This window comes from Rhinatrema bivittatum, chromosome 3 (assembly GCF_901001135.1).
Source record: "Rhinatrema bivittatum chromosome 3, aRhiBiv1.1, whole genome shotgun sequence".
In the NCBI taxonomy this organism is placed as follows: Eukaryota; Metazoa; Chordata; class Amphibia; order Gymnophiona; family Rhinatrematidae; genus Rhinatrema; species Rhinatrema bivittatum.
In genome coordinates, this window is record NC_042617.1 from 222968927 (window position 1) to 222995731 (window position 26805).

A 26805-nucleotide genomic window follows, 5' to 3' on the forward strand; every position below is an offset into this window, starting at 1 on the left:
TAGTACGATTATACAAAAATTGCCTAGTATACATAAAGGAGCAAGGCTCTGGCTCGAGGCAATAGATACTAATACGGCCGGAACACATTTAGCCATAGGGGATTTTAAGGCGCTATGTGCAGCTTGCGGCATTAGTTTACCACAACTCTCAGCAGTAAGCGCACGTCCACGGCTTATCACCCATATTGCCGATGGAATTCCTTTCCAAGGACAAGATAGGATAGATTTGGTAAATGCTTTAAATGTCCTGTATCCTACCAGCATAGATTTTACAGCCATCACCGCAGCCAAATGGGATGGCTTAACTGATTTTGCAATGCACTTGACAAAATGTATGGACATGTATAAGGCACAAACCGGGCAGGATGCTGATATACAGCCAAACATCCCTGTATTTTTACATTTATTCTATGCTACTTTGCCTGCAAATATGCAGACTAATTTGAATAATGTTGTGGCACTTTCAACAAAAACATGGCCAGAGGTGAGAAACACTTTAATGCATTTCGCCTCAGTGCATTGCAAAATGATAAGAACTTCTAATAAAGAGCAACAGAAAATGGCTAGCAAATTAATGACATTACAGATAGCGGACTTAGAGGAGAAAAAGAATATGAAAACACAAAGAAATCAGGATACAGTAAACCTACAAGGCAGTGATATACAGGATTGTTATGTGATACAGGGTCCTCCGCGTACCCCGTATGCAGGAATATATCAGGGAGCATATCCCTCCTATATCCCCCGAGGTCGAGGGATGAGAAGGGGAAGGGGAGGAAGAGGTTTTGCACAAGGGATAATGAATAGACCGTCCCCTGATAGAAGAGCTCATGTGCAGTGTTGGAATTGCCAGTCATTTGGACACTATGCAACTGAATGCAGGCGATCAGGAGTCCCTGATCACACACAACAAACATTTGTACAGACACCGCCGCCGCTTAACCAAACATTGCAGACACCACCGTTATCTGCACCAGATCAGTTACAGGCTGGCCAACAGCCCTCACAATTCCCTGTGTGGGGCCAAGGTAATTATTGACAGACTTCGGGGAATGAAGGAATAATGCAGGGTGATACTGTATTTTTACAGAATTCAGAGCCGTTTGTGCAATTATTAGTAGGTCCTCAGCAGGTTCCAATGCAATTTTTGATTGATACAGGCGCTACATCATCTGTTATTTGTGTTAAACCAAGCGCTGTAAAAAGATCCATTGAAACAAACACCACTATTGGCTTTGATGGCAAGCCCAGTAAAAAACATTTAACTGAATTAACCCCAGTAGTAATTAACACTACACAAGGTAAAAGAGAAGCTTCAGTTAAATTCTTAATTGCTGAACATTGCCCTGTAAATTTACTAGGACGAGACTTACTTACTCAATTTGGATTAACTCTCACCTTTAAAATCCCAGCATCTAAAAGCCTCCTTTCATTACTCACTTCAATAGGAAGTGAGGAGGAGAATGAAATCCCGGATGAATGGAAATGGGATCAACTACCTTTAGATTTATGGAGCACAGAGGAAGCTCCTTATGGTAGAGCAAAAACAGCTCCGGCTTATCGAATTAAAACAGTACCATTTGAGCTGGGACCAAATGTGAGCCCTTATCCAGTAAAAGAAAAATTAATGGAACCTACTATGAAACATATTGCTAGATTGTTAAAACATGGTATTATTGAAGAATCACAGTCACCCTATAATACTCCTTTGTTCCCTGTGCCAAAAGGAGAAAATGATGTCAGAATTGTTCATGATTTACGTGCATTGAATGATATAGTGATTCCACAATATCCAGTTTGTGCTAATCCTCTGACATTATTACAAACACAGCCCATATATAAGTTCAACTCTGTCATTGATTTATCTAATGCATTCTTTGCAATTCCTCTACATACTGCTTCTCGTGATCTAACATCTTTTGTATTAGGCACAAAGGCTTATCGGTGGGCACGGATGCCCCAAGGTTTTACAGATAGCCCGACTGTATTTTCAAAACAATTGAACAAGGATCTAGAGCAGTTCAGAAGTATTTTACCTAAATCAGTATCTTTATTTACATATGTTGATGACATATTGCTTTCTGCTGAAACTAAAATAGAATGTTGTGAATGGACATTTAAATTATTACAAAGGCTTGGTGAGGCAGGATATAAATGTAATCAACAAAAATGTGTATTAGCTAAGACTCAAGTAAATTTTCTAGGTCAAATAATATCCTCAGCTACTAAACACATAACAAAGGACCTATTGTTAGAACTACAGAAACAGGAGTTTCCCCAGAATTTAAAGCAATTACGAGGTTTATTGGGAACTTTTAATTACTGTCGACAATGGATACCAAGTTATTCAGCGCGCATTTCTCCTCTACTGAGACACTTACAGGTACCGGCTGGTACTGTTTCTAATGCGCAAATAAAATTGACTGAAGATGACGAAATGGTAATACAAGATGTATTACAGACTTTACTACAGGCTGAACCCTTAGGTACTGTAGACCCCAGGCTGAAAGTGCATATATGGGTCCGAGACATGGGAAACACATGGGCTGCTTTTGTAAATCAAGAAGATACACCGAAACAAGCAGTGGCATTTCTATCTGGATCCTATAGTCCAGTGGAAATGGCTCTACCTGAAATTCCAAAGTTATTAACTGCTATTGTCGCCGCTATTGGTAAATGGCGAGCTATGATGCCATATAGCTCGTTAATTTTACACTGCGCTCATTCAATACATCATTTGCTAACGACTAGTCAGGCTGCATTGACAGCAACCAGATTTGGTAAATATCAAACAATATTGACTGGCCAAGATATAGTAACAGCACCTCTCACGAAAGCTCAGAATAAGTTACTAGATTGTTTTTTTCCTAGTAATGTACAGAGACAAATTGAAAGAAAAGACATCCCGGACCTTTTACTGACCCAGTTTGATCCCCTTGACAAGGGACTAATATGGTTTACAGATGGGGCACAGAAAGACCAGCAAGCAGCGTTTGCAACATTAAGTGTTACACCCAGTTTAGATATTATTACCAAAATACAGTATCAAACAGAGAAAGGTGTAACAGCACAAGAAGCTGAACTCCTTGCTGTAATAGCAGCTTTGAAATCTTCAGGAATAAAAGAGCACTGCACGATCTATACTGATAGTTCATATGTAGTTAGTTCTCTACAATACCATTTATTGAAATGGAAAAGAAGGGGAATGATTACTGCCACGGGTCAGCCCTTACAACATATCAACAACTGGAAACAAATACTGAACTTATTATCAAAAAGGGAAGGGGTCGGTTCTAAAACTGCTATAGTATGGACGCCAGCACATACTGGACATATGAGCTTTGAGGCACAAGGAAATGACCTAGCAGATAAAGCTGCTGCAGAAGTGCTTACCGTGAAACTAATGACTATGCAAACACGGTTTAGCTCAGAATTAATGCATACTCCATATCCCATGCCACTTGACATATTCCATGAACAACCTAGTGGTGAGGAATTACAGAAATGGGTGACAATTGGATGTTATAAAAAAGGGAAAGAATGGCTCCACCCTAATGGAAAAAAATGTTTGACAACATCAGAAGTGTTGCGATACTTCTTTGCATGGCATGCAACCATGCATCTGTCTGCCACTGCACTATTAGCAGGCATACAAAGTAATCATTGGAACCAGAATCTTTATGCTTTAGCTGTACAGATAATTCATAACTGTTTAGTCTGTTCTACTCATATAGCTCGTCGAGGCCCAGCTGTGAGTCCTGGGAACTTGCCTATCCCCCAGGGACCAGGTTTGGAATGGCACATTGATTACACTGATATGATTGAAGCAGTTAAAGGAAAACGTAGGTGATCAAGTACTACGAAAGAATTACACCCACAAGACTTGGAAGGATCCGATATACGTTGGACCTTTCACTATCACAGACCTCAGCCATACTGCTGCTAAACTATCTGAACATTCCACTTGGGTACATTTGTCGGATATACGGACATTTAATCCGATACTATAATTGGACTGTTGCATTATCTTTTCTCTCTGAAGTAGACTGACGACTGCAGGAAATGAAAATGTTATGTTTACTAACCTGTTTATATGTACTAACGTATACATGGCCACTTGTTACTTCTTTCCCTCTCCAACAGGCCCCTGTTTCAGGTTTAACAAATTTGTGGGTACAGACAATACAAGAATTAGTAAAGGCTCTTCCAGCAGATATTACGGATTGTATCGTCTGCACTCCACATCAAAAAGCCCATTCACATGTCCCAGCCATTTCCTTTCCAGTTCCATTACACCATATTTTAGGATTTAAAGATAATGGACAACACAATATGACCATAGATCCATTAGCAGGACATCAATGGACACAATATTTGGGTAATGCCAAACCTCCCCCACTTACAGCCGATTTACCAAAAAATGGTTTTCTTTGCCTTAGTAATGTTACTTCCCCGAACCCTATTCCTTGCAACTATACTTACTCCACATACAATACAACATGGATTATTCGTAAGGGAACCATCTTACCCAGCACTCCTTTCACTGACATTGTAATAAGCTGTAATTGCACATTTTCACATATTACTGCATCTCCTCCACCAGGTTGCCTCCCATGTATAGCAAATCTGTCTAAGATTGTACATGTAGCCACCGACACCCAATACATACGCACTTTCAATTCCACATACACTGTCTGTCCACGTCTGTGTGACCTCTTCAACATAGCAGACAATAACTGTTCATCTGAAAATGACTTATCTTTGGTTCCTTGTAGTGTATTAGGAAAATATAAATCTCCTTTTGTTTACGGCCCTTATGACAATAGCAATGATACCGTAATACAAAACTTTGCAAATCTTTATGTTGGACATTATTGGTTGTGTGATGGAATAGTCTTCCTCAAACTCCCAGCATACTATGAATTTTGTGTGTTAGTTACATTTAACTATTTTTCTCGAATTATTCCATTAAATCACCCTATGCATACCCGCTCCCGAAGGAGTGTTCCCTCAGCTGTCCCTGAAGATCAAGCAATCCAACTCTCATTGGATTATATTAACTCCACCTACCCTTTAACTAAAACTAGATTAGATGCATTAAGCTATACCTCATGGTTACCATTTGCCCAACCTGCAGTTGCAGCTGAATTGGGAATGGCCATTCGGCGACTACAATCTGTCCTCCATGTAGTCACGCATGAATTAGAGATTGCCCTTAAAGCCCTTCAAGACACGGTAGATGAATTAACTACTGTTTCTACATATAATCGACATGGTCTGGACTATATATTGGCTGCCCAAGGCGGATTGTGTACGGTACTTAATAGCTCTGAATGTTGTACAGTAGTGGTTAATCGCTCTCATATAGTTTACAACGCAATGCAAAAGATACAAGAACTGGCTAGACTTCAAGTTAGCGATTTTGAGGGAGGAATCTCAGTAACTTGGTGGGATTCCATAACCTCCTGGTTTTCTAACTTATCTAGTCATTTGAAGGGGATAGTAGGAGTTTTTCTTGGATTACTAGTTTTAGGTATAATGTTATGTTTTTGTATTCCATGTATTTGTTCAGTATTACAATATTGTCGACCAAAGATGCCAACACCAAAACCAGTAACCAATATGATAGCGTATAGCAATATAAACTTGAGAACTACTAGAATGATCCAAACCACAATCAGTACAGATGATAGCTGGGAAACGGAAAGTGAGAGCAGTTAAAAAGGGAGGTCCTAGGGAGGTGTCCACAGATACAAAGAAGAAAACCCTAGTCTCTATGCTGTTCCCCTGTGTGAAGAATGAAGACACCTAATGTGAGCCAGAGTCAATCTGGCTCAAGGGAGGATTGTAGAACATACTGATGGAAAAAATACCAGAGGCCTCAAAATGAATTAAGGCTCTGAAGAAAGAAGAAGAAGCTATGGTGAACTATGGCCTAGTTTTGCAAAGCAACATATGAACTATGGCCTAGTAACACACACATTAGCAGAATCCAGGTGAAACGTCAACAAGTAAGTCACAGGATGAGCATAAGATAAGAAGATGAAGGATCGGAGAAAGGGTATCTGTGAAGATAACAGATCTGAAAAAGGGTATCTGTGAAGAAAGTTTGTGCATATGAAGTAAGATAAGATCAAACGGGAACAAAGAGTAGCTGCACTTAGCAGCAAGGTTAACTGAAATCTTGTGGTTTGGGGACAAATAGTAGTTATCAATTAGCTTACAGAAAATGTATATAAAAAGAGCTTGCAAAAAGAAAAAATTAAGCAAATGTTCCAGACCATAGATGTGCTATGTACATGTTGTAAGTATACCTTTGCTTCCTGCGTATACCATTGCTTATACTCAGTATAATAAATATATTATTGTGTGATTTAAGACTTAGTCAGAGTTGTTATTACAAACAGTGCTTAGCTGTTTTTGGTGAGTGGGGGTGGGAGTGGATTCAACTCCACATTTATATGGGGCTGGAGAGTATGTGGGTGAATGCATAAGAAGATATCATTTACCTTGAGGAATTTGGTAACAGACCAAGGGGAGCTCCCCTGCCTAGGTGGGGGGTTGGGAGGGAGGGGGGAATTAGGGATGTATTGTTTCTGTTGTATTCATGTTGCTATTGTAATAACTTTATTATACTGAAAGTTAATAAAAGTATTAATTTCAAAAAAAAAAATCTCCGCCGAGGACCACACTCCCTTCTGCCTTGTCAGCAATAACGTTATATAGCTGCGCATAAAAGGCCTCTTTTTGAGAAGTTGGACCATAGATAGAAACAAGGGAATAGATTTCCGTCCCCAATTTAATATTAAGCAAAAGATATCGCCCCTGGGAATCGGAATGGCAGTTCAATAATTCATAATGTAAATCTTTATGAATAAGTATCCCCACTCCCGCATATTTAGCGTCTTTGGTCGCAGCTGCCCAGTATTGATGTGGATATTGAACATTATTTAGGAGCCTCCTCGTATCGCTTCCGAAGGTGCGTTTCCTGTAAATAGATCAAGTCTGCCTTCAAGCGTCCCATTTCTTGGAACAGGAGCCTACGCTTTCGACCAGAATTTAGGCCCTTGACATTAAGGGATACAAATTTAATAGTAGCCATTGGAATTCCAACAGAGCGGGTCTGCGACCCAGGACAAAAGATGGCCTAACCAATATACCCAACCTGATCCGGCTACATCTGGTAATAATACACCCCAATAGGCATGTGCTTCCTCACACCAAAAGGACCCCCTTTGAAAGCCTGCAGTATGCATATGGAGAAAACAGATCCCCCCACCCTCCCCCCACCCCCTTGAACCTCCTGGGAAAGATAATATCGTTCCCAGCATCTACTGGAGGAAAATCCCATCCTGAAACAAGAACAGAACCTCCCATCCCCACAGCTGCAGTAAACTGGGTGCAGCTGAATAGCATAACAGTAAAAGAAATCCGAGAAAAAATTGAAACCCACACACACATGGAACCACTTCCCAGATACTCAAAACCACGGAATATCATTCAAGTGTCCCCACATATCCAGACTAGATATGGGCAAACCTGTGCAGACAATTAGCAAAACGTCACAAAAGTCAAGTGAGTCCGCCTTCCTTAGCACCCTCACTAGGATTTCTTCTCAATCTTCTGCCCCCTTTAGGAACTCGCTGCCATCTGGGCATCTCCGAACGTCGACCTTTAGGGGCTTTGGAGTCCTGAACTGGAACCACTATCGTCAGGCCTGCCTCCTTCACAGCCTGAACAGCGTCATCAAAAGATTGGGCCTTGAAAGATTTCCCCTCCGCTTGAAACCAGATACCGAAGGGAAAGAGCCAGCGATAACGCACTTTTGCTGCAGTTAGTGCCATGGTGATTGGTTTAAATGCCAGTCGTTTCCGCAATGTGGTGGCAGCTAGATCTGCATACACTGCAATGTCATGCTCTTTCCATTTCCAAGATCGTTGTTTCCTTGCAGCAGCAGCAAGCTTATCTTTATAGATAAAAGAATGAAAGCAGACCACTATGGCTCTGGGAGTATTGCCAACTCGCGGTCCCAGTGATCTATGTGCTCTCTCAATCTGGGCATGATGATCAGACTCACCAGCTCCAGGCATAGGATCCCCCAGAATTACAGCACATATTTTCTGAATCATGGTTACACAGTCCTTATATTCTTCACTTTCTGGGCCCCCCTTGAAGTGCAAATTGCAGCATCTATTCCTGTTTTCGATATCCTCGAGCTTATCGGAGAGCTCCATCTGAGAAGCTTGTAAAGCAGAGAGTTCCTTTTGTTGAACAGCCCATCGCTCTTCATGATCATCCAGACACGTGTCCGCTTCAGCAATCTGGCGCGCCATGGAGGCATGCTCTTCCCTCATTTCTTGTAACGTGTTAGCAAGCTCATTTTTAAAAGATTTAATATCCTACAGAGTGTGCTTTAACACGATGTTGAAATGGAATGCCTGCTTGCTGATAGCAAAAGGATATGCAGTCCGCCAACCAGGAGGAGAGAGTCTGCTTACCCACAGGCTGCCCTAATTTGTTAGGATGGAAAGAGATGAACAATTGAGTGCTCTTCCTGTGGGCAGCTGTACGGTCTAGATAGATGGCTAGAGCCCGTTTACAGTCAAGGGTATGCAGAGCCTGCTCTCCTGGATTGGAATGGGGCCTGGGGAAAAAAGGTAGTTAGTATGATGGATTGTTTGAGGTGAAAATCCGAAACTACCTTGGGTAAGAATTTAGGGTGAGTGCGGAGTACTGCCCGGTCCTGCAGAAGTTTAGTGTAAGGCGGATAGGTAACTAGGGCCTGTAATTCACTAACTCTGCGAGCTGAAGTGATTGCCAAAAGTGAAAATCACTTTCCATGTGAGATATCGAAGTTCACAAGAGTGAAGAGACTCGAATGGTGGTTTCATGAGCCGACCCAAAACCAGATTAAGGTCCCAAGAAGGGGCCGGAGGACGCAGTGGAGGCTTGAGGTGAAGCAAGCCCTTCAAAAAATGTGTTACAAGGGGTTGTACTGATATAGGAACATCCCCGAAACCTTTATGGAAGGCAGCTACCGCACTGACATGCATTCTGATGGAAGAAGTCTTTAGACCTGATTCTGATAAATGCCAGAGATAGTCCAAAAACTTCGTGATTGGATAGGAAAAGGGCTCAAGGGACTGAGAAGAGCACCATGACGTGAACCTTTTCCATTTGTAAGAGTAAGCTTTTCTCGTAGAAGGCTTCCGTGAAGCAATCAAGACATGGGAAACTGGTTCAGAAAGGTTAAGTGGGGGGGAAGTGACGTCATCGTTTGCAGATGGCTGCTTAGATTCTTTCTCCTACACTCCTCACAGAATATTCTGCTAATCTTACTGCTTCCAGACGGGGATAACCAGTAATATCTACCTTCATCGGCTGTTTAAACTACAGTGGTCATGTCTACTCGGAAAAAAGCGGTAGACTTACAGCAATTCTCGTTTGATGCGAGTGGCTACTGATTTGCGGCCCTGAGCGAGTCGGCGGGAGGTGAAGGCCCTGATGGCGCAGGCACTAAACCTAGCCCAGAAACAAAGGAAGCGGACCAGAGTAATGATACTATCAGTAAGGAAGACGTACAACATTGGTTTCAAGATCTGAAAAAAGATATTAAGACTCTTTCCGAAGAATTTCGTGATGCTATATATAATCTCCACACTGATATTAAGGAGTTGGGGCATCGGGTGGAGGAGGGAGAAACTCGCATGGAGGATCACGAGAAGCGGCTTTCAGCTTTGACATCAGATTTAGAAAATATGAGACAGAAAGGTTAAGTGGCTGAAGGATTAACCTTTCAACATCCATGCCATCAGGGACAAGGCGTGAAGATTGGGATGGCGGAGGCACCCGTCGTTTTGAGTAATCAGAAGCGGGTCCATCCCTAAGGGAATGCGCCTGCGAATGGAGAGATCCTGCATTATTGGAAACCACACTTGACATGGCCAGTGAGGTGCTATGAGGATCATGGTTCCCTTGTCCTGATGTAACTTCACGAGAGTCTTCGAGAGGAGAGGAAGTGGAGGGAATGCATAGAACAGACCGGTTGTCCATGAGAGGGAGAATGTGTCTCTGGGCTGAGAGTGTTTGCTGCGAATGAGAGAGCAGAAGTTCTCTACTTTGCGGTTTTGAGGAGACGCAAAGAGGTCTATCTGAGGATATCCCCATTGTTGGAAGATGGAGTTCGCCACCGAGGGGTTGTGAGACCACTCGTGAGGGTGAAAGATGCGACTCAGCTTGTCTGCCAGCACATTGTCCACTCCTGGCAACTAGGTGGCCCTGAGGTACATCGAATGGGAGAGAGCTTCCGCCCATATCTGTGCAGCTTCCTGACACAGAAGGAAGGAGCCCGTGCCTCCCTATTTGTTGATGTACCATATGGCCACCTGGTTGTCCGTCTGAATCAGGATAACTTGATTTGAGAGGTGATCCTGAAATGCCGTGAGAGCATATCTTATTGCCCGAAGCTCCAGGAAATTTATTTGGTGTTTGGCTTCCTCTAGAGACCAAGAGCCTTGTGTCTTCAGATTGGCCACATGGGCTCCCCAGCCGAGGTTGGAAGCATCGGTGGTGAGAGTTATTTGAGGGTCTGGAGCCTGAAAGGGCAAGCCCTGGAGGAAATTGGTCTGATGCCTCCACCAGGCAAGAGATTGACGGAGTGAGACTGTTACGTGGACAATGGTCGACAGGGGCTGAACGCCTTGAGTCCACTGCGACCGTAGAGTCCACTTCATGACTCTCATGGCCAATCGTGCCAATGTGTGACTTGCACTGAGGATGCCATGTGTCCCAGAAGGATGAGAAAGTGACGAGTATTCACGGATTGCTGAGACTGCAGCTGGTGTGCAAGAGACACGAGAGTGAGCGCTCACTGTCGAGGCAGGAAAGCCTTTGCCTGCAAGGTGTCCAAGTCTGCCCCAATGAATGACAGGGTTTGAGATAGGACTAAGTAGGATTTGTCGTAGTTGACGAAAAATCCTATTGAAGTTAGAGTGTGTAAGGTTAGATTGAAGGATGACAGAGCAGCTTTCTGAGTGGGAGCCCTGATTAACCAGTTGTCTAGATAGGGGTAGATGGGAACACCTTGGGTCCTGAGGAATGCTGCAACTACTACGAGGCATTTTGTGAAGACTCGTGGCGCAGATGCTAAGCCGAATGGAAGCACTCCGTATTGATAGTGCTTGGGGCCTGCTAGAAACCTCAGGTATTTGCGATGAGATGGAGTTATCGCAATATGAGTGTATGCGTCCTGGAGGTCCAGAGAGCAGAGCCAGTCTCCTCTTTGTAGAAGAGGAAGAAGCGAGCCTAAGGTTACCATCTTGAATTTCTCTCACTGGAGGTACTTGTTGAGGGCCTGTAGGTCCAGGATAGGATGATCGCCTTCCGATTTTTTGGGGATTAGGAAGTACCGGGAATAGAACCCTAGGCCGTGCTGAGAGTAGGGTATGAGTTCTATTGCCTTGGACTGGAGAAGGAGGGGACATCTTGATCCAGAAGGATGGAGTGATCGGATGTTCTCCACATCGGTAGAGGTGGGGAGTCTGGTGGCATGGAGAGAAAGTTCAGATGGTAACCCTGAGCAATTATCGCCAATATCCATTGGTCTGAGGTGATTGAGTGCCATATGTTGTGGAAGTGGCACAATAAACCTCCCACTGGTATGTGAGGCAGTGGAATCTGGCTGCTGTTATCTAGGCAGAATTCAAAAACCTGAAACAGGCCCTGGTTGAGGAGCTTCTTGTGGCTTTTGTTTACGAGTTTGACGAGACTGCGCTTTCTGAAAAGGTCTCGTGGCATGGGATCTGGTTGGTGGCGGGTAGGACTTCTTCGGGTGGAAGAATGACTTTTTAGAGTCCTTTCTGAAGGGCTGTTTAGAAGAATAGTCAGAAGGCATCAGAGAGAGCTGTCTTAGGGTCTCATGATGGTCCTTAAGTTCCGCCACCGTTCGCTGAATCTGTTCGCCAAACAGATTGTCCCCCACACAGGGCAGGTCGGATAATCTGTCTTGTACTTCAGGGAGAAGGTCGGAAGACTTGAGCCAGGCCCATCTTCTTGCCAAAATAGCAGCTGCAGATAGTCTAGTGGCAGTGTCAAAGATATCATAGGATGATCTGATCTCATGCTTGCCTGCCTCAAAACCCTTGTTTACTAGGGTTTGAAGCTGATCTTGGAATTGTTGAGGTAGGGTATCTGAGAAATCTTGTATCTGTTTAAAAATGACCCTATTATATTGGGTCATATAGAGCTGATAGGTGGCAATTCAGGAGATGAGCATTGAGCCTTGGAATACCCGGCGGCCAATGGCATCCAAAAACTTCTGTTCTTTCCCCGGGAGAAAAGAGGTATGAGGCTTTGATCTCTTTGCTCTTTTTTGTGCAGATTCAACAACTACAGATTGGTGATCCAATTGAGTTTTCTGAAAGCCTGGAGCTGACTGCACCAAATAGGTAGTGTCAGCCTTTCTGTGCACTGGAGCAATGGAGCCAGGATGTTCCCAGTTCTTCTTGAGGAGATCCAGAAGAACCTGGTGGATAGGGATGGAGGTTATTTCCTTGGGAGCATCCAGGAATTTGAGCAACTCCATCATCTGATGTCTGTCATCCTGTTCAGTCTGCAATTGGAAGGGAACCAATTCAGACATTTCCTTCACAAAATTTATAAAGGAGAGGTCCTCCAGAGGAGAATGCTTCCTACTTTCAGTGGGTGAAGGTGGTGAAGGTAAATCATCGGTGTCTGGTGAGGAATCATCAGTCCAGGTATCATAAGGATCAGCACCTGTCTCAGTCTAGGAACTAGAGGGGTCGGGGTGGTGGGATACCTGAAGGTCCTGGTCTAGGCTCAGAAGGAATTGGAGGAATTATCGGAGGCACCGATGAAGGCATCGAAGGCACCGGCACAGGCATCGAGGGCATCGATGGATGGCTCGGTGGTGCCGGACGTATCGGCACCGATGGTTGGATCGGTGGCGAGGGACGTATCAGCATCGATGGCTGAGGCAGGACTCCGGATGGAGGGATGTGGAATGGTGTTTCTCCTCCCGATGACAGAGCAAGTGGAGAGGATACCGGAGCCATCGGTGACCCGGGGTCCATCGGTGGAAAAGCAGCAATGAGCGCTTCCATCCTGGATAGCAGCGGTGCCAACGCTGCTGGAATCGGGTCGGTGCTTGGTTCCACAATCGGTACTGGTGTCGGTGCTGGAGGAACTTGGAGCCGTTGCATCGCCTTGTCAATGGCCTCCTGAACCATCCAGTCCAGTTCTTCTCGGAGACCTGGAGCAAGCAGCCCTGGCTCCGGAACAGAAGAAGGAGGCAGAGGCATAGTCGGAGGGTCCACCGTTGGCGTCGCGGCTCCCGATCCCCTGTCGGGTGAGGGTTGCCTCGGTGACCCGGTCGTCGAAAAGGTCGGTGCCTTTTCTGGATGGGGTTTTTTCGACGGCGGCTCGGACAATGGTGAGGTCGATGACTTTGCTCCCTCGATGGTCCGAGGCTTACGATGTCGATGTTTCTCTCTGCGATCCCCTCGGTCCTGAGGGGGAGAAGGTGTCGAAGGCCGAGATGTCGTCGATGCCGGATGATCACCGGCCGGTGGTCGATACTGGCGTGAAGTTGACAATGCCGGTTCCGACGACGTCGATACAATTGACAGAGTCGGGGTTTGAGCATGGACGAGAAGTTCCATCTTCTCCATTCTGGCCTTGCGACCTTTTTGGTGTCATTAAGGCTCATTTGGTGCAGGTTAGGACATCGTGCTCTCATCCAAAACACATTACATAGACTTTATGAGGGTCTGTGATAGACATGGTACGAGTACAGTCCGGGCACCGACGGAAACCCGACGCCATGGCCATAGAAAAAATTGAGCCGTGGTATGGTCGACAGCCAGTAGGCCGCGAGGGCCAAACTCGACGGTAATCGACGGAAAACGGGTAAAAACTTACCGGAGTACCGCGGCTTGAAAATAGTTAAAGGAGGGACCCCTGTGGGACAAATAAACTTTTAGTAATTCCGTGAGGAAAATTCCTGTCCGGAATCTCTGCAGAGCTCCTTTACCACGAGGCTACTGCTGCATGGAAAAAAGAAGACTGAAGGGGGACCCCTGCTGGCTGCAGGGTTAGTGCCATGCTGGGCATGCCCAGTAGGGGCCAGTCAAAGTTCTGGAAACTTTGACAGAAGTTTTCCATGATTGGGCTCCATTCTGTGATGTCACCCATATGTGCGGACTACCATCCTGCTTGTCCTGTGTGAATGGGGATAACTCGCCTTGGGTACTGACCTTCCAGCACACTGCTTACCCCAGGAGTCCTCACAGCCTATGCACTTTAAGGGTGCCCACAGATAGCAAAAGGAGGGTAACCGATACTAGCTATCGCTACAAACACACAACTCTGCAGAATTTATTGATACAAACATACAGCACCACAAGATGACTAGCCATGAACTGGATGGGCCAAGGGCCATGCAGCACCATCACATCTCCATTATTGACAAAGGCTACCTGTGATGTGTCAGGCTAGGCAGATGGTGTCCAAAGCTAGTGTGTGCAAAATTAATGCACACACACTGCCTGCTCTAGGGTATATATTGGTATGGTAAGAGTCCTACATCACCTCCCAGACACTGAGACTGACAGAGGCTAGCACAGCACATTACTCACTGAGATGTACATGGACACACATATCTAATGGGTACTGACTTTATGCACCTACACATGGCCAATGCGTATGTTCCTGGACTGTTTGTTATCAAACATCACTGATGTCTGTGGCAGCCTACACTACTGCTAATGAGGTAGTTTGAGTCCTTGGCACAGATTATCTACACCTACCCGCATAAAAGACATCTGTCAGAGACATATATGATACATAGTTTCTCTGAAGTACTGACATAGGGCCCTCAAGGCCTCAGAGGATACTTAATGCATGTCTTGCAAGAGACCAAATTAGAAAGGGCATAAGCCATCATGCCAACCATGTGAGACCCCTGGGAGCAATAGGCCTATATATATTCAACACTGTGGCCAGTTTACTATGGAGGAAGCTTGTAATCTCCTGTGGTCCTCAGGTGATAACACCTTTTATAGCCATTATGCTATACTCAGAGCTAATGACTGAAAGTCTATCTGCACACCTTCCTTGCTCACCACAGTGACAAACACCACATGAGACACAGTCAATAGGACAGCTACTCATCCATGGGGACCACAAGTCAGCGCTATCATGTGGACCAGCAAGGACCTCTAACCGTAAACCACCTAATGGGGATAACTCACCTTGGGCACTGAACTTCCAGCACTCTGCTCACCCCAAGAGTCCTCAGCCTGTGTGCTTTAAGGGTGCCCACAGATAGCATAAGAAGTGTAATTGATACTAGCTATCTCCACAAACACACAACTCTGCAGAATTTATTGATATGTACATACAGCAGCACAAGATTCTAGCCATCAACTGGATGGGCCAAAGGCTACCTGTGATGAGTCAGGCTAGGCAAATAGGTTCTAATACAACTTTTCAGTGGGTTCAATGAGGGGAAGCATTTGTTAGGAGACATGGGTGATATTAGAGTCTTTAGAAACTATACTCTTCCCTTGATAATTGTGAGGTGACTTTCAAAGACAGGTGAAGGCACGACACCATCTGCCTTCACACAGTCCAAACAGCATCCTTATCTAGCCTCCTTGAGAAGCTAAAATAACCAACATGACAGCCCAACAGACAAGGGCCTCACAGTCTGGACATGATAGTTGACAGTTAGCCTAGGTAGCTGGAGCAGGGTGCATCTGTGTATGGGTGCACCAATCACAAACAGGTATGCTGGCTTGCAAACACCTGTGAATATTGTGGGAATGACACTATCCTTGAGATACAGTTTATGAAAGCTTGTAACTGGATGCTTGCTAGATAAGCATTCTAATGTCTGCAGTGGCTCTGCCACAGCTGATGCAGTGCTGGCATCAGTGTATTTGCAGCCCCTTGAACACTATGCATCACATGTATAAGTGCATATCGTCAGAAGGAAATGGATGTCCACTGTGGAATGAGCCAGTTAAATGTCTAATCAGTGAATTATATTTTTTTTACTGTCAACCTGTAGCTTTAGACTATGCCTTTATGTTTCTGAGCTACTTGGACGTCACATGATTTCTAGAGCTGGTGGGCTCCATTTTAAGGGCCCTGCCAGCATCTTAACTGACCTTTGCTACTATGTCGCCCACATGTGAAGCCCACAACTGTCTCTAAGGGAGATGGCCAGCCAGGCAAATGCTGCAAGTTAGGGCAAGCTATGCTAAAGCGCCTAAAGCCAGTTTTAAACCCTAATGACTTTAGAACAATTTTAGAGTCATTAATTTTTACAGGAACTGACTACTGCAACTCTCTCCTGCTAGGTTTATCCAAATCCACGATTTGGCCTTTACAGATTCTCCAGAACTCTGCTGCTAGGATTTTAACAGGTTGCAAAAAAAGGAACATATCACCCCTATATTAAAATCGCTACACTGGCTCCCTATTGTAAAACATATTGAGTATAAGATACTTTGTATTTTGCATAAAGCAATCTATGGCAATCAAGTTGAATGGTTAAATGCAGTGGTCTGATTTCATACACCTCAACGGAACCTTAGATCATCCAACAAAGGTCTATTATCAAATCCATCGGTCTCTACAGCTAGACTCAATACAGTTAGAGAAACATTTAGGGGCAGATTTTCAAAGGGGTACGCGCATAAGATACGCGCATACCCCCCGAAAAACTGCCCCAAGCTCCCCCTGTGCGCAGAGCCAATGTTGAATAGGCTTGGCGGTGAGCGCAAGCCCCGGGACACACGTAAGTCCCGGGGCTTTACTGGGGGGGCATGTCGCGGCCAACGCGTCATCAGGGGGCGTTCCGGGGGCGGGGCCGTGGGCGTGGTTTCGACCCGGGGGTGTTTCGGGGGCGTGGCCGAGGCCTCCGAAACTGGGGAGGTAGGGGGGGTTTAGAAAGGGCTGGGGGGAGGCAGAGGGAACGGAGGAGGCTGTGCGGCTCGGCGCGCGCAGCCTGCTGATTTTGCGCAGCCTTGCGCGTGCCGACCCCAGATTTTAAAAGATACGTGCGGCTATGTGGTATCTATTAAAATCCGGCGTACTCTTGTTTGTGCCAGGTGCGCGAACAAAAGTACACGTGGGCGTACTTTTTTAAAATCTGCCCCATAGTTAACAGGACCCTGATTATGGAATTCTCTTCCAGTGGACCTGAGGTTACAGAGTGATCTAAAATTATTTAGAAACATCTTAAAACTTGGCTTTTCGAGCAAGCATATAAAGACGGCATTGACTAATTAATTTTCACCTATACTGTACAATTTTAGAATGTTATTTATATTGATTATTTTAGACCATCTTTTACCGAGTAATAATTTTAGCCATTTAGTCAAGTTTTATTTTTTAGTAGCTATTTATAGTTTTTTTTACAATTAGTGAAGGCTTTTATTTAATTATTTACATTTTATTAATGATTATGTTATAAATCTTTGATCTTGTTGTTTCTCTATGTATTTTTAATTAATTTATTAGATTTAATCTTGTTTATTATTTTACAGTTTACTAATTTCCATTTTTTAAATTTTATTCTTGTTTGTAAACCATTGTGACAGCATGTTCCAAACATCGGTAAATAAAAGTCTAATAAATAAATAAATAAAAATAATTAAATTTACACTGTGTTGACAGGCCTACATGCACACTTTCTAGAGCAGCGGTTCTCAACCGGTGTGTCGCGACACACTAGTGTGTCGCCAAGCACCGGCTGCTGTGTTGCGTGCTCCCGGTCTCTCCCGCTGCTCTTTCTTCCCTGCTGCCGTTGCCGCCGGGCTATCAACACGTTCAAGTCCAGTGGGAACGGCAGCAGTGCTAAAAAAAAGCTGTGGCACTTGTGTCTGGCCTTTTCTTCTTCCCACGCCTGCCCCCCCGTGACCCGGAACAGGAAGTGATACGCGGTGCGCGGGAAGGAGAAAGAGCAGTGCCGCGTGATAAAGTAGCAGCGGCGGCTGCAGCATCGGCCCCCGAGCAATTGAAGCAGACAGTAATCAGGAAAGGAGAGAGCAGCTTGAGCCTCCCGCGGCCGATGGGATTCTACTTTCTTGGTTTGCGGGGGCTGGAGGAGGAGGCTGCTGCAGCCACCATTTGTGCTCGGGGAGGGGCGGGGAAGAGGAAGTGAGTGAGAGAAAGAAGCAGCCAGCCTGCGTGTGATTGAGAGCATGTGTGTGAGTGAGAGAAACTGGTCAGAGAGCTGATGTATGTGTATATGTGAGAGACAATGAAAGTGACTGCTCAAGGAGATGACTGATGTGTATGTGAGAGTGTGAGACATTAGTCAGGGAGGTGACTGATGTGTGTGTGTGTGTGTGTTTGTGAGAGAGAAAAAGCATTGAAGTGAGAAATCTGGGTATGTGAGAAAGCATGGGCGTAAGAAGCCTGCTGTTGGGGGGGGGGGGGGGGTTGGATGTGTGTGAAAGAAAGCATGGGAGTGAGAAGCCTGATTATGTGAGAGAGAGAGCATGGGAGTGGGAAGCCTGTGTGTGTGTGTGCATGCATGAGAGCGAGAGACTGGTTGGTAAGGTGACGGTGTGTATGAGAGAAAGAGACTGGTGTGTGTGAATATGAGAGAAAGAATGTGATTCAGGGAATGAGAAGCCTGTGCAGTGGAGAGCGAGCATGGAAATGAGAGAGAGACTGGTGTGTGTGTATGTATGTGTGTGTAACAGAGAGAAAGTGATTATGGGAATGAGAAGCCTGTGCATGTGAAGAGAGTGAGCATGGGAATGAGAAACCTGGGTGTGTGAGAGACACAGCATGTGAGGGAGAAGCCTGTATATGTAAGACAGAACATGGAAGTGGGAAGCCTGTGTGTGTATGCATGAGAGAGATCAGGTGACTGGTGTGTGTGTGTGTGTGTGTGTGTGAGAAAGAAAGTGATTATGGGAATGAGAAACCTGTGCATGTGAAGAGTGAGCATGGGACTGAGAAAACTGGGTGTGTGTGAGACACAGCATGGGAGTGAGAAGCCTGTATATCTGAAAGAACATGGGAGTGGGACGCCTATGTGTGTGTATGCATGAGAGAGATCAGGTGACTGGTGTGTGTTTGTGTGTGTGTGTGAGAGAAAGAAAGTGATTATGGGAATGAGAAGCCTGTGCATGTGGAGAGAACAAGCATGGGAGTGAGAGACTGGTGAGTGTGTGTGAGACAGAGAAAGTGATTATGAGAGTGAGAAGCCCGTATATGTAAGTAGAACACGGGAGTGGGAAGCCTGTGTGTGTGTGTATGGCATGAGAGAAACTGTTCAGGAAGGTGACTGGTGTGTGTGTCAAAGACTGTTTGGGAGATGATTGGTGTGTGAGAGACAGAAACTGGTCATGGGGGCATGACTGGTATGGTGTGTGTGTGTGAGAGACATGGGCATTAAGGAAGAGGACCATGAGTATAGAGCTTAGCCACTACTGCTGCTTCTGCTGTGTGCTACGGCCTGCATGGAAGAGGAGTAGGAGAGCTGCTGGAGGGGGTAAGTAAAGGTGGCTTTTTAAGTTTATTTTTCTTGATTGACTGCCATTTTAATTATTTAATATTATGTGATGTGTCTGCTTTTTTTGAAATATTTATTGGTGTTTGGAGAATGTTTAATAGTTTTTATGAGTTTTTAATTGTTGGATGTTATTCTGTTCATAGCTGTTTAGAAACATTTATTCTGCTTATTAGTATAGTTTTACAATTATTTCTGTGTGGGGATCTATAGCTGCTTGCAAGTTCTGTTTTCCTAATAAGAGGTGTATTGGTTTTTAGGGCCTGATTTAATATTTATAGTGTTGCCTTTTCATAGATAGGGTTGCTCCTGTTTGAATGTATTCCATAATACAGGTGTAACTGTGTGCGGATTAGTTTATGTGCATTACTACAGATCCTGGGAGTATGTTAGGTCGGTTCTGTGTCTGTTACAGAGATGAGATATTTTACTAGCATGTAAGAGTTTTATCAGTCTTATTTGTTGTGTTTTCTCAAGAGGACATGCATTGGTGGTAAACTGCTGTCTTTTCATAAGTAGGGCTATTGAGCCTGGAAGTAGAAGGAGTTTGAGTTGCTGTTACTGAGATGACACCAGAACCAGAATATCTTTTTTGTAGGGTGAGTTGTATGGGGAATGTCATAATTCTGCTTTACATCCATTATTGTGGGTCAGGGGGGTTCCCGTGGATGCAAACTGTACTTTTACATCTAGCCCCGTGACGATCATGGGTCAGTGTGTCACGCATGTGAGAACCATCTGTCAGGTGTGTCCCGACAGAAAAAAGGTTGAGAACCACTGTTCTAGAGACATGGCTCTTTTAGTCTCTTAATCAGAAAACCTTAGGCCATCCACATGTATTTGTTGTTCTCTTTACGTGGATTACACTTTTTCTAATACAGTCAATTGCAGCATAGTCAAGATGAAGCCTAACTAGTCTTAAGTGGTTTCTTTACACACAAACATAGACAGAGGAAGCCAGAGTTAAATCAAGATTCTCAGAGGGGAGCTGATGCTAACACTCTGCTCAGCTCTCTTACATGGAAAAGGCACGTGTAGTTGACTGCTAACAGGCAAAGTAGTATTGTATGAGGCTTTGCTGAAGCTGGCTGCCACTCAGCATGGTATCCTGGGCATGGGGAATCTTGGGGTAGATCCTGAAGTATCTATATTTGTTCACCATGCCACAGAACGAGATTATGGAATACACAGCAGAGCAGCACTATATCTGCTACTCTGGGTGGCACATACAATAAAGCTCCTCCCTTTTTGGCCAAACAGCAAAATCTACTTTTCTGAACTCTGAAAGTGCATTCTATGACACAACGAATAGAACATAAGGCCTCATTATACCTCATTTCAGCTGGTGTGCTGGGAATAGCAACAGGGTTGAGAAGCCAGGTCCGGCAACCATATCCTGAATCCACTGCGGCAAAGACAGAATGGCTGCATCAATCACACTACCGTGACTTAGAGATATCAAGGTTAAGGCACAGCATGTTGTAAGACAGCATAAGGTTACCTATTAGCTTGGCCCTTCAAATAATATTTCCCAACCCTAAACCCATGACACTTTTTTGGGAGACATTATGGAGCAGATTTCATAAAAGTACGCGCGCGCGCGTACTTTTGTTTGTTCACCAGGCACAAACAAAAGTACGCTGGATTTTATAAGATACGCGCGTAGCCGCGTGTATCTTATAAAATCCGGGGTCAGCGTACGAAAGGGGGTGCACATTTGTGCACCTTGCATGCACCGAGCTCTGCGCGCGCTGCCCGTTCCCTCTGAGGCCTCGGAGCCTCAGAGGGAACAGGAACGGCCTCGGAGGGAACTTTCCTTCCGCCCCCCCCCCAGCACCTCCCCCTCCCTTCCCCTACCTAACCCACCCCCCAGCCCTACCTAGAACCCCCCTCTTACCTTTGTTACAGAAGTTACGCCTGCCTCTGGGCAGGCGTAACTTACGCATGCCGGCGGGTCCGTGATCCTGGGCACAGCGGCAAATGGCCGCTGTGTCTGGAGGCACAGGCTCGGCCCCACCCATTTTTGCAAGCCCCGGGACAAACGCGCGTCCTGGGGCTTGCACACGCCGCCGAGCGTATGCAAAATAGGCTCGGCACGCACAGGGTTTTTTTTTAAAGGGTTACCTGCGTACCTTATGCGCATAACCCTTTTAAAATCCGCCCCTATATGAACAGTATAGGACTTCATTCTGTGTCAGCTCTTCCAGAATGGCTTACTGCATCTGGGGTTCCTAGCAAATGTGTGCCTGTCACTCAGAATGAAGCAAAGGCTACCTGTTTGTAGCACTCATCACACTCTGACGCTGTATCTCACAGCTGCCACACATGTCCTAGCTAAAAACCTTCAACCTTGTGGTATAATAGTGCAAGTCTCCGGCTGCTTGCTGTAGGTCCTCCTGAGATACACATTGGTCTGACCTGACACACAGAATTTGCTAGTCCAATTCATGGCCATGCCACAGCCTTTATTTTGCCTAGGTGAAGATCCATACAAATTAAAGCTGACATCCTAGCTGAACAATGACAAACCGACCACACATGATCTGGGAGTTCCAGCATGTGGATACTAAAGGAATGTGAGTAATCAAACATATTTCTACTTCTGCAAATGTGAGGCTTGGAAAGTAGCTATTTATAAAGTGAAGCCGTAGAAAGTGCGTAGTGGCTACCCACTCACAAAGCTTTGTGGCAAGTGCATTGTGTGGCCACACAACATTAATAGGCCTCTCCAGCATAAGGAGAGAAAGGCACATCCTAGTGCTTTGGCATGTATACCTAACACTATAAGCCACTTATCATGTAATCGATGCTATTACCTCCCCCACAGCTCCCCCCCACCAAATGTCTCAGCTGGTTGATGGAAACACAGAGCCAGAAAGGAAACAGAGAAAGAAGCAAGTGTTTTATCTAAGAGCCAAACATTGCCGTAGAGTCCATCCTCAAATTGTTCAAAGAAGCCTGATTGCCTAAGTATTGAAGAATTGTGTGTGGCTCCCGGGTATCTGGCTACCACGTCAAGGATGAGCACACGAGCGACACAGACCACTTGCACGTTGAGGGAGTGGAAGAGCTTTCTGTTGCGGAAGATCTCCTCCCTGTTATGTGGTGGGAAGATGGCTATGTAGGTGCAGTCGATAACATTGGGAAAGTGTGCAAAGGCATAAAAGCCTCTCTTAATATCCATCAAGTCCTGCCTGTCACAAGGGAATGCTATGTAGCAATCAATGTAGTTAGATACAGCTGTTAGGACCTGGCCCAGACAGAGGGGAAAAAGTGGTTTGGGACATTTTCCCAACAAGCCCTACTGTTGTTTGGAAGGAGCAGATACCAGGAAATGCAGGATGGCCAATAGTTTGGTGAGGCCAGGTATAGCGTGAGACTGTTCCATCACTGGATCCAGATCCCCTCTTATAACCTCAAACAATTCTAGGATAGCCTGAGAGCTGAGGCGATACTTGCTTACCACATAATCTTCTGGCATGCCCAGCAAAGAGGTTCATGGAGGAGAGATGCACTTCCTGTATCTCCTCCATCATGGCCGCTTGCATGCTAAGCACTGTCATGGGGCCCGATGCTCTCCCTGTGGGGCCAGTGGCTCAGGCTCTGGTGTAGGGAGTTCGCTAGGAGGGGTAGGAAGTTCCCTTACCTGTTCTGGTACTTCTTGTTGGTCTTCTTCTTCTTGTTGGCTGCAGCAAGCCTCCTCAAGCATGCAGTATGCCCTCAGAAGTATATTTGCCACAAACATAATGGGTCTAGGAAGGCAGGCCAGAGAAGAACAGGTGTTTTTATTGGGCCAGGAAGCTGAGGTAGGTGTGGTTGCTAGAAGGCCTCATATTATTGTGCCGAGATCAGCGCTAATGGCCACATATGCATGATAAATACTTTTTTTCTCAATACTGACAAAAAAAATTGGTGCAGTTATTTCTGTTGTTAAATCCTGCATAATTGTGATTTAATTGGTCGTGAAATGCGGTAGAAGAGACTATTTTGTGTTAACTCCTCCCACTTGCATACCAAATTTCAAATTTGCATGCTAAGGTGCACTGTGATATTTATCGCGTGTTACAGCTGAAAGGTAGCAAAAACAACTCCAAAATTTTATTTAAGTACACTACTAACACTATACATCAGGGGTCGGGAACCCATGGCTCGCGAGCCAGATATGGCTCTTTTGAGGGCTGCATCTGGCTCGCAGACAGTCGCCACATTTTCCCACTGACCCAGCTGCTCCCCGGTCCTCCTCTGCCCGGGCTTAAAATGCTGTCAGCCCGGGCGGAACGCGGCAGGACAGCTGGAGTCAGCGGCACCGGCGTGCTCTCTTCGCCCCCCCCCCCCCCCACTCGCGGCCCGGAAGAGGAAGTGAAGAGTATCGGGTGCCTGCGCGGCAAGAAGAGGCCACGCTAGTGCGCTCGGCATCGGCCCGAAGAAAAGAAGACTGCAGCGCGGCTCGGAGGAAAATGAAGAGGTTCAACCGCGGCCGATGGGACTCCGCCTCCGCGAGGGCTGAAAATGAAGAGGTTAGCATTGGGAGGGGGCTGCTGCTGCTGCCGCGAGCTCCCGGGGTGGGGGAGAGAGAGAGTGAATGAGCGAGCAAACTTGCGTGCCGAGCGTATGTGCGTGCCGAGCGTATGCAAAATAGGCTCGGCACGCACAGGGTTTTTTTTTAAAGGGTTACCTGCGTACCTTATGCGCATAACCCTTTTAAAATCCGCCCCTATATGAACAGTATAGGACTTCATTCTGTGTCAGCTCTTCCAGAATGGCTTACTGCATCTGGGGTTCCTAGCAAATGTGTGCCTGTCACTCAGAATGAAGCAAAGGCTACCTGTTTGTAGCACTCATCACACTCTGACGCTGTATCTCACAGCTGCCACACATGTCCTAGCTAAAAACCTTCAACCTTGTGGTATAATAGTGCAAGTCTCCGGCTGCTTGCTGTAGGTCCTCCTGAGATACACATTGGTCTGACCTGACACACAGAATTTGCTAGTCCAATTCATGGCCATGCCACAGCCTTTATTTTGCCTAGGTGAAGATCCATACAAATTAAAGCTGACATCCTAGCTGAACAATGACAAACCGACCACACATGATCTGGGACTTCCAGCATGTGGATACTAAAGGAATGTGAGTAATCAAACATATTTCTACTTCTGCAAATGTGAGGCTTGGAAAGTAGCTATTTATAAAGTGAAGCCGTAGAAAGTGCGAATGAGCGAGCAAACTTGCTCGCTCATTCACTCTCTCTCTCCCCCACCCCGGGAACTCGCGGCAGCAGCAGCAGCCCCCTCCCAACGCTAACCTCTTCATTTTCAGCCCTCGCGGAGGCGGAGTCCCATCGGCCGCGGTTGAACCTCTTCATTTTCCTCCGAGCCGCGCTGCAGTCTTCTTTTCTTCGGGCCGATGCCGAGCGCACTAGCGTGGCCTCTTCTTGCCGCGCAGGCACCCGATACTCTCCACTTCCTCTTCCAGGCCGCGGGGGGGGGGGGGGGCCTGTGTGTGTGTGTGTGTGTGAGAGAGTGAGAGATTGCATGTATGTGAATGATTAAGAGCCTGTACATGTGAAAGAGTATGTCTGTGATTGAGAGCCTGCCTGTGAGAGAGAGAGAGAGAGCATGAATGTAAGTTTACCATTGGGAACCTGTATGTGTAAGTTTGTGATTGAAAACCTGTTTGTGTGAAAGAGTATGTGTGTATGATTGAGATCCTTTGTGTGTGAGAGAAATCATGTGTATGTATGATTAAGAGCCTGTGTGTATAAGTAAGAGAGAGATCATGTGTGTCTGTGTGTGATTGAGAGCTGATTTAGGTGAGGGAGCATGTGAGTATGTGATTGAGAGCCTGTGTGTAAATGAGAGAAAGAGAGGACATGTTTGTAAGCATGTGAATGAGAGTCTGTGTGTGAGAGAAAAAGACAGCATGTATTTATGTGATTGAAAGCCTGTGTGTGTGTGTAAGCGTGAAAAGATAGACAGCATGTGTGTAAATGTGTAATTAAGAGCCTATATAAGTGAGTGAGAAAAAACATGTGTATATGTGAGTACTGAGAGCATGTGTGTATAGGTGTGTCATTGAGAGCCAATGTGAGAGAGAGCTCTGGTATGTGACTGAGAGAGGAGAAAGTTCCAAGCAAACCACCCCACCTCCTGCTAATTCAGAACAATCTCAGGACACCTGGATATCAAACGTTCCCAGGTTTGCAGAGCAAAAAAATTTTTGTATCCTTATTATTTTTCATTACTGGGTCTTTGTGTCTGCTATTTTGAAATATTTTGTTGGTATCTGGAAATGTTTTATATGTGTTTTTAATTATTGGATATTCCACTCATTAGCTGTTTCGAAATATGTTCTTTTTGTTAGTACAGTTTTACTGCTGATGATTTTATATTTCTTGATTTGTTTTATAAGGATGGGTGATGTTTCTTTTTTCCTTTGTTACACTGCATACAGAGACTCTGGCTTGTTGCAGTTTCCAATTCATTTTTTTCTGTATGCTTCTTGTTATGCGTTTTGGTCTCTTTATTCTATGTTAGGTGAGGGACAGCACGTGATTCAGGTGAGGTTTTCTGCTGGCGTGTAGTTTCTGTGTAGGACTCTATAGCAGCCTGACTTGGTCCGTTTTCCTAATAGGAGATGTATTGGTGTCTTAAGGCCTGGTGTAATATTTTCAGAGACTTATTGTACTTTAAAAGTGTGATCTTACATAAAATGCACACATTTACTTATATTTAGTTTTAAACATATTGTATGGCTCTCATGGAATTACATTTTAAAATATGTGGCGTTTATGGCTCTCTCAGCCAAAAAGGTTCCTGACCCCTGCTATACATGATAAAAGATACTATAGATCCCTACAGTGTTTGGGATCTTTTTACCCAAGGAACAGCAAACAAGAGAGACAGTACTTTCAGAGTAAAGAAAAATAAGTTTCATCATCTTTAATCAAAGAGTGATGATGTGTTGGGACATTTTGCCAACGGAAGCAGTCATGACCATAATACATGTAACCCTATCTCTGGGTAGCCACTAACTACCAATGGGGCCATAACAGAATTTATATCTCTTGGAATTAGCTCCACTTCCAGTGTCTCTCACACAAGTCTCTTTCCCCAGGACCAGGTTTTTTTTTTTTACTGGTGGGGGGGAGAATTTCTCCTTCAAGGCTCTGGGTGGCAGGGGTGACATTGTAGCTCTTTACCTGGTGAGACATATCTTCTTTTGTCACTGTGAATGATGTTGGTGCCAATAAACCA

General features: G+C 45.2%; 1 protein-coding gene across 4 annotated transcripts in view; it reads right to left on the reverse strand.

Moving 5' to 3' along the window:
* PGBD5 (piggyBac transposable element derived 5) overlaps positions 1-26805 on the reverse strand; it is a 340612-nt gene that overhangs the window by 56436 nt on the left and 257371 nt on the right. The window contains exon 7 of one of the 4 annotated variants that reach the window (XM_029594254.1): positions 20885-20957. The exons of the other annotated variants lie outside the window; for them this stretch is intronic. Coding sequence (XP_029450114.1) covers positions 20891-20957 — 67 coding nt within the window. The 3' untranslated portion in view covers positions 20885-20890. The remainder of the gene's footprint in view (positions 1-20884; positions 20958-26805) is intronic. 4 annotated transcript variants of the gene reach the window in all.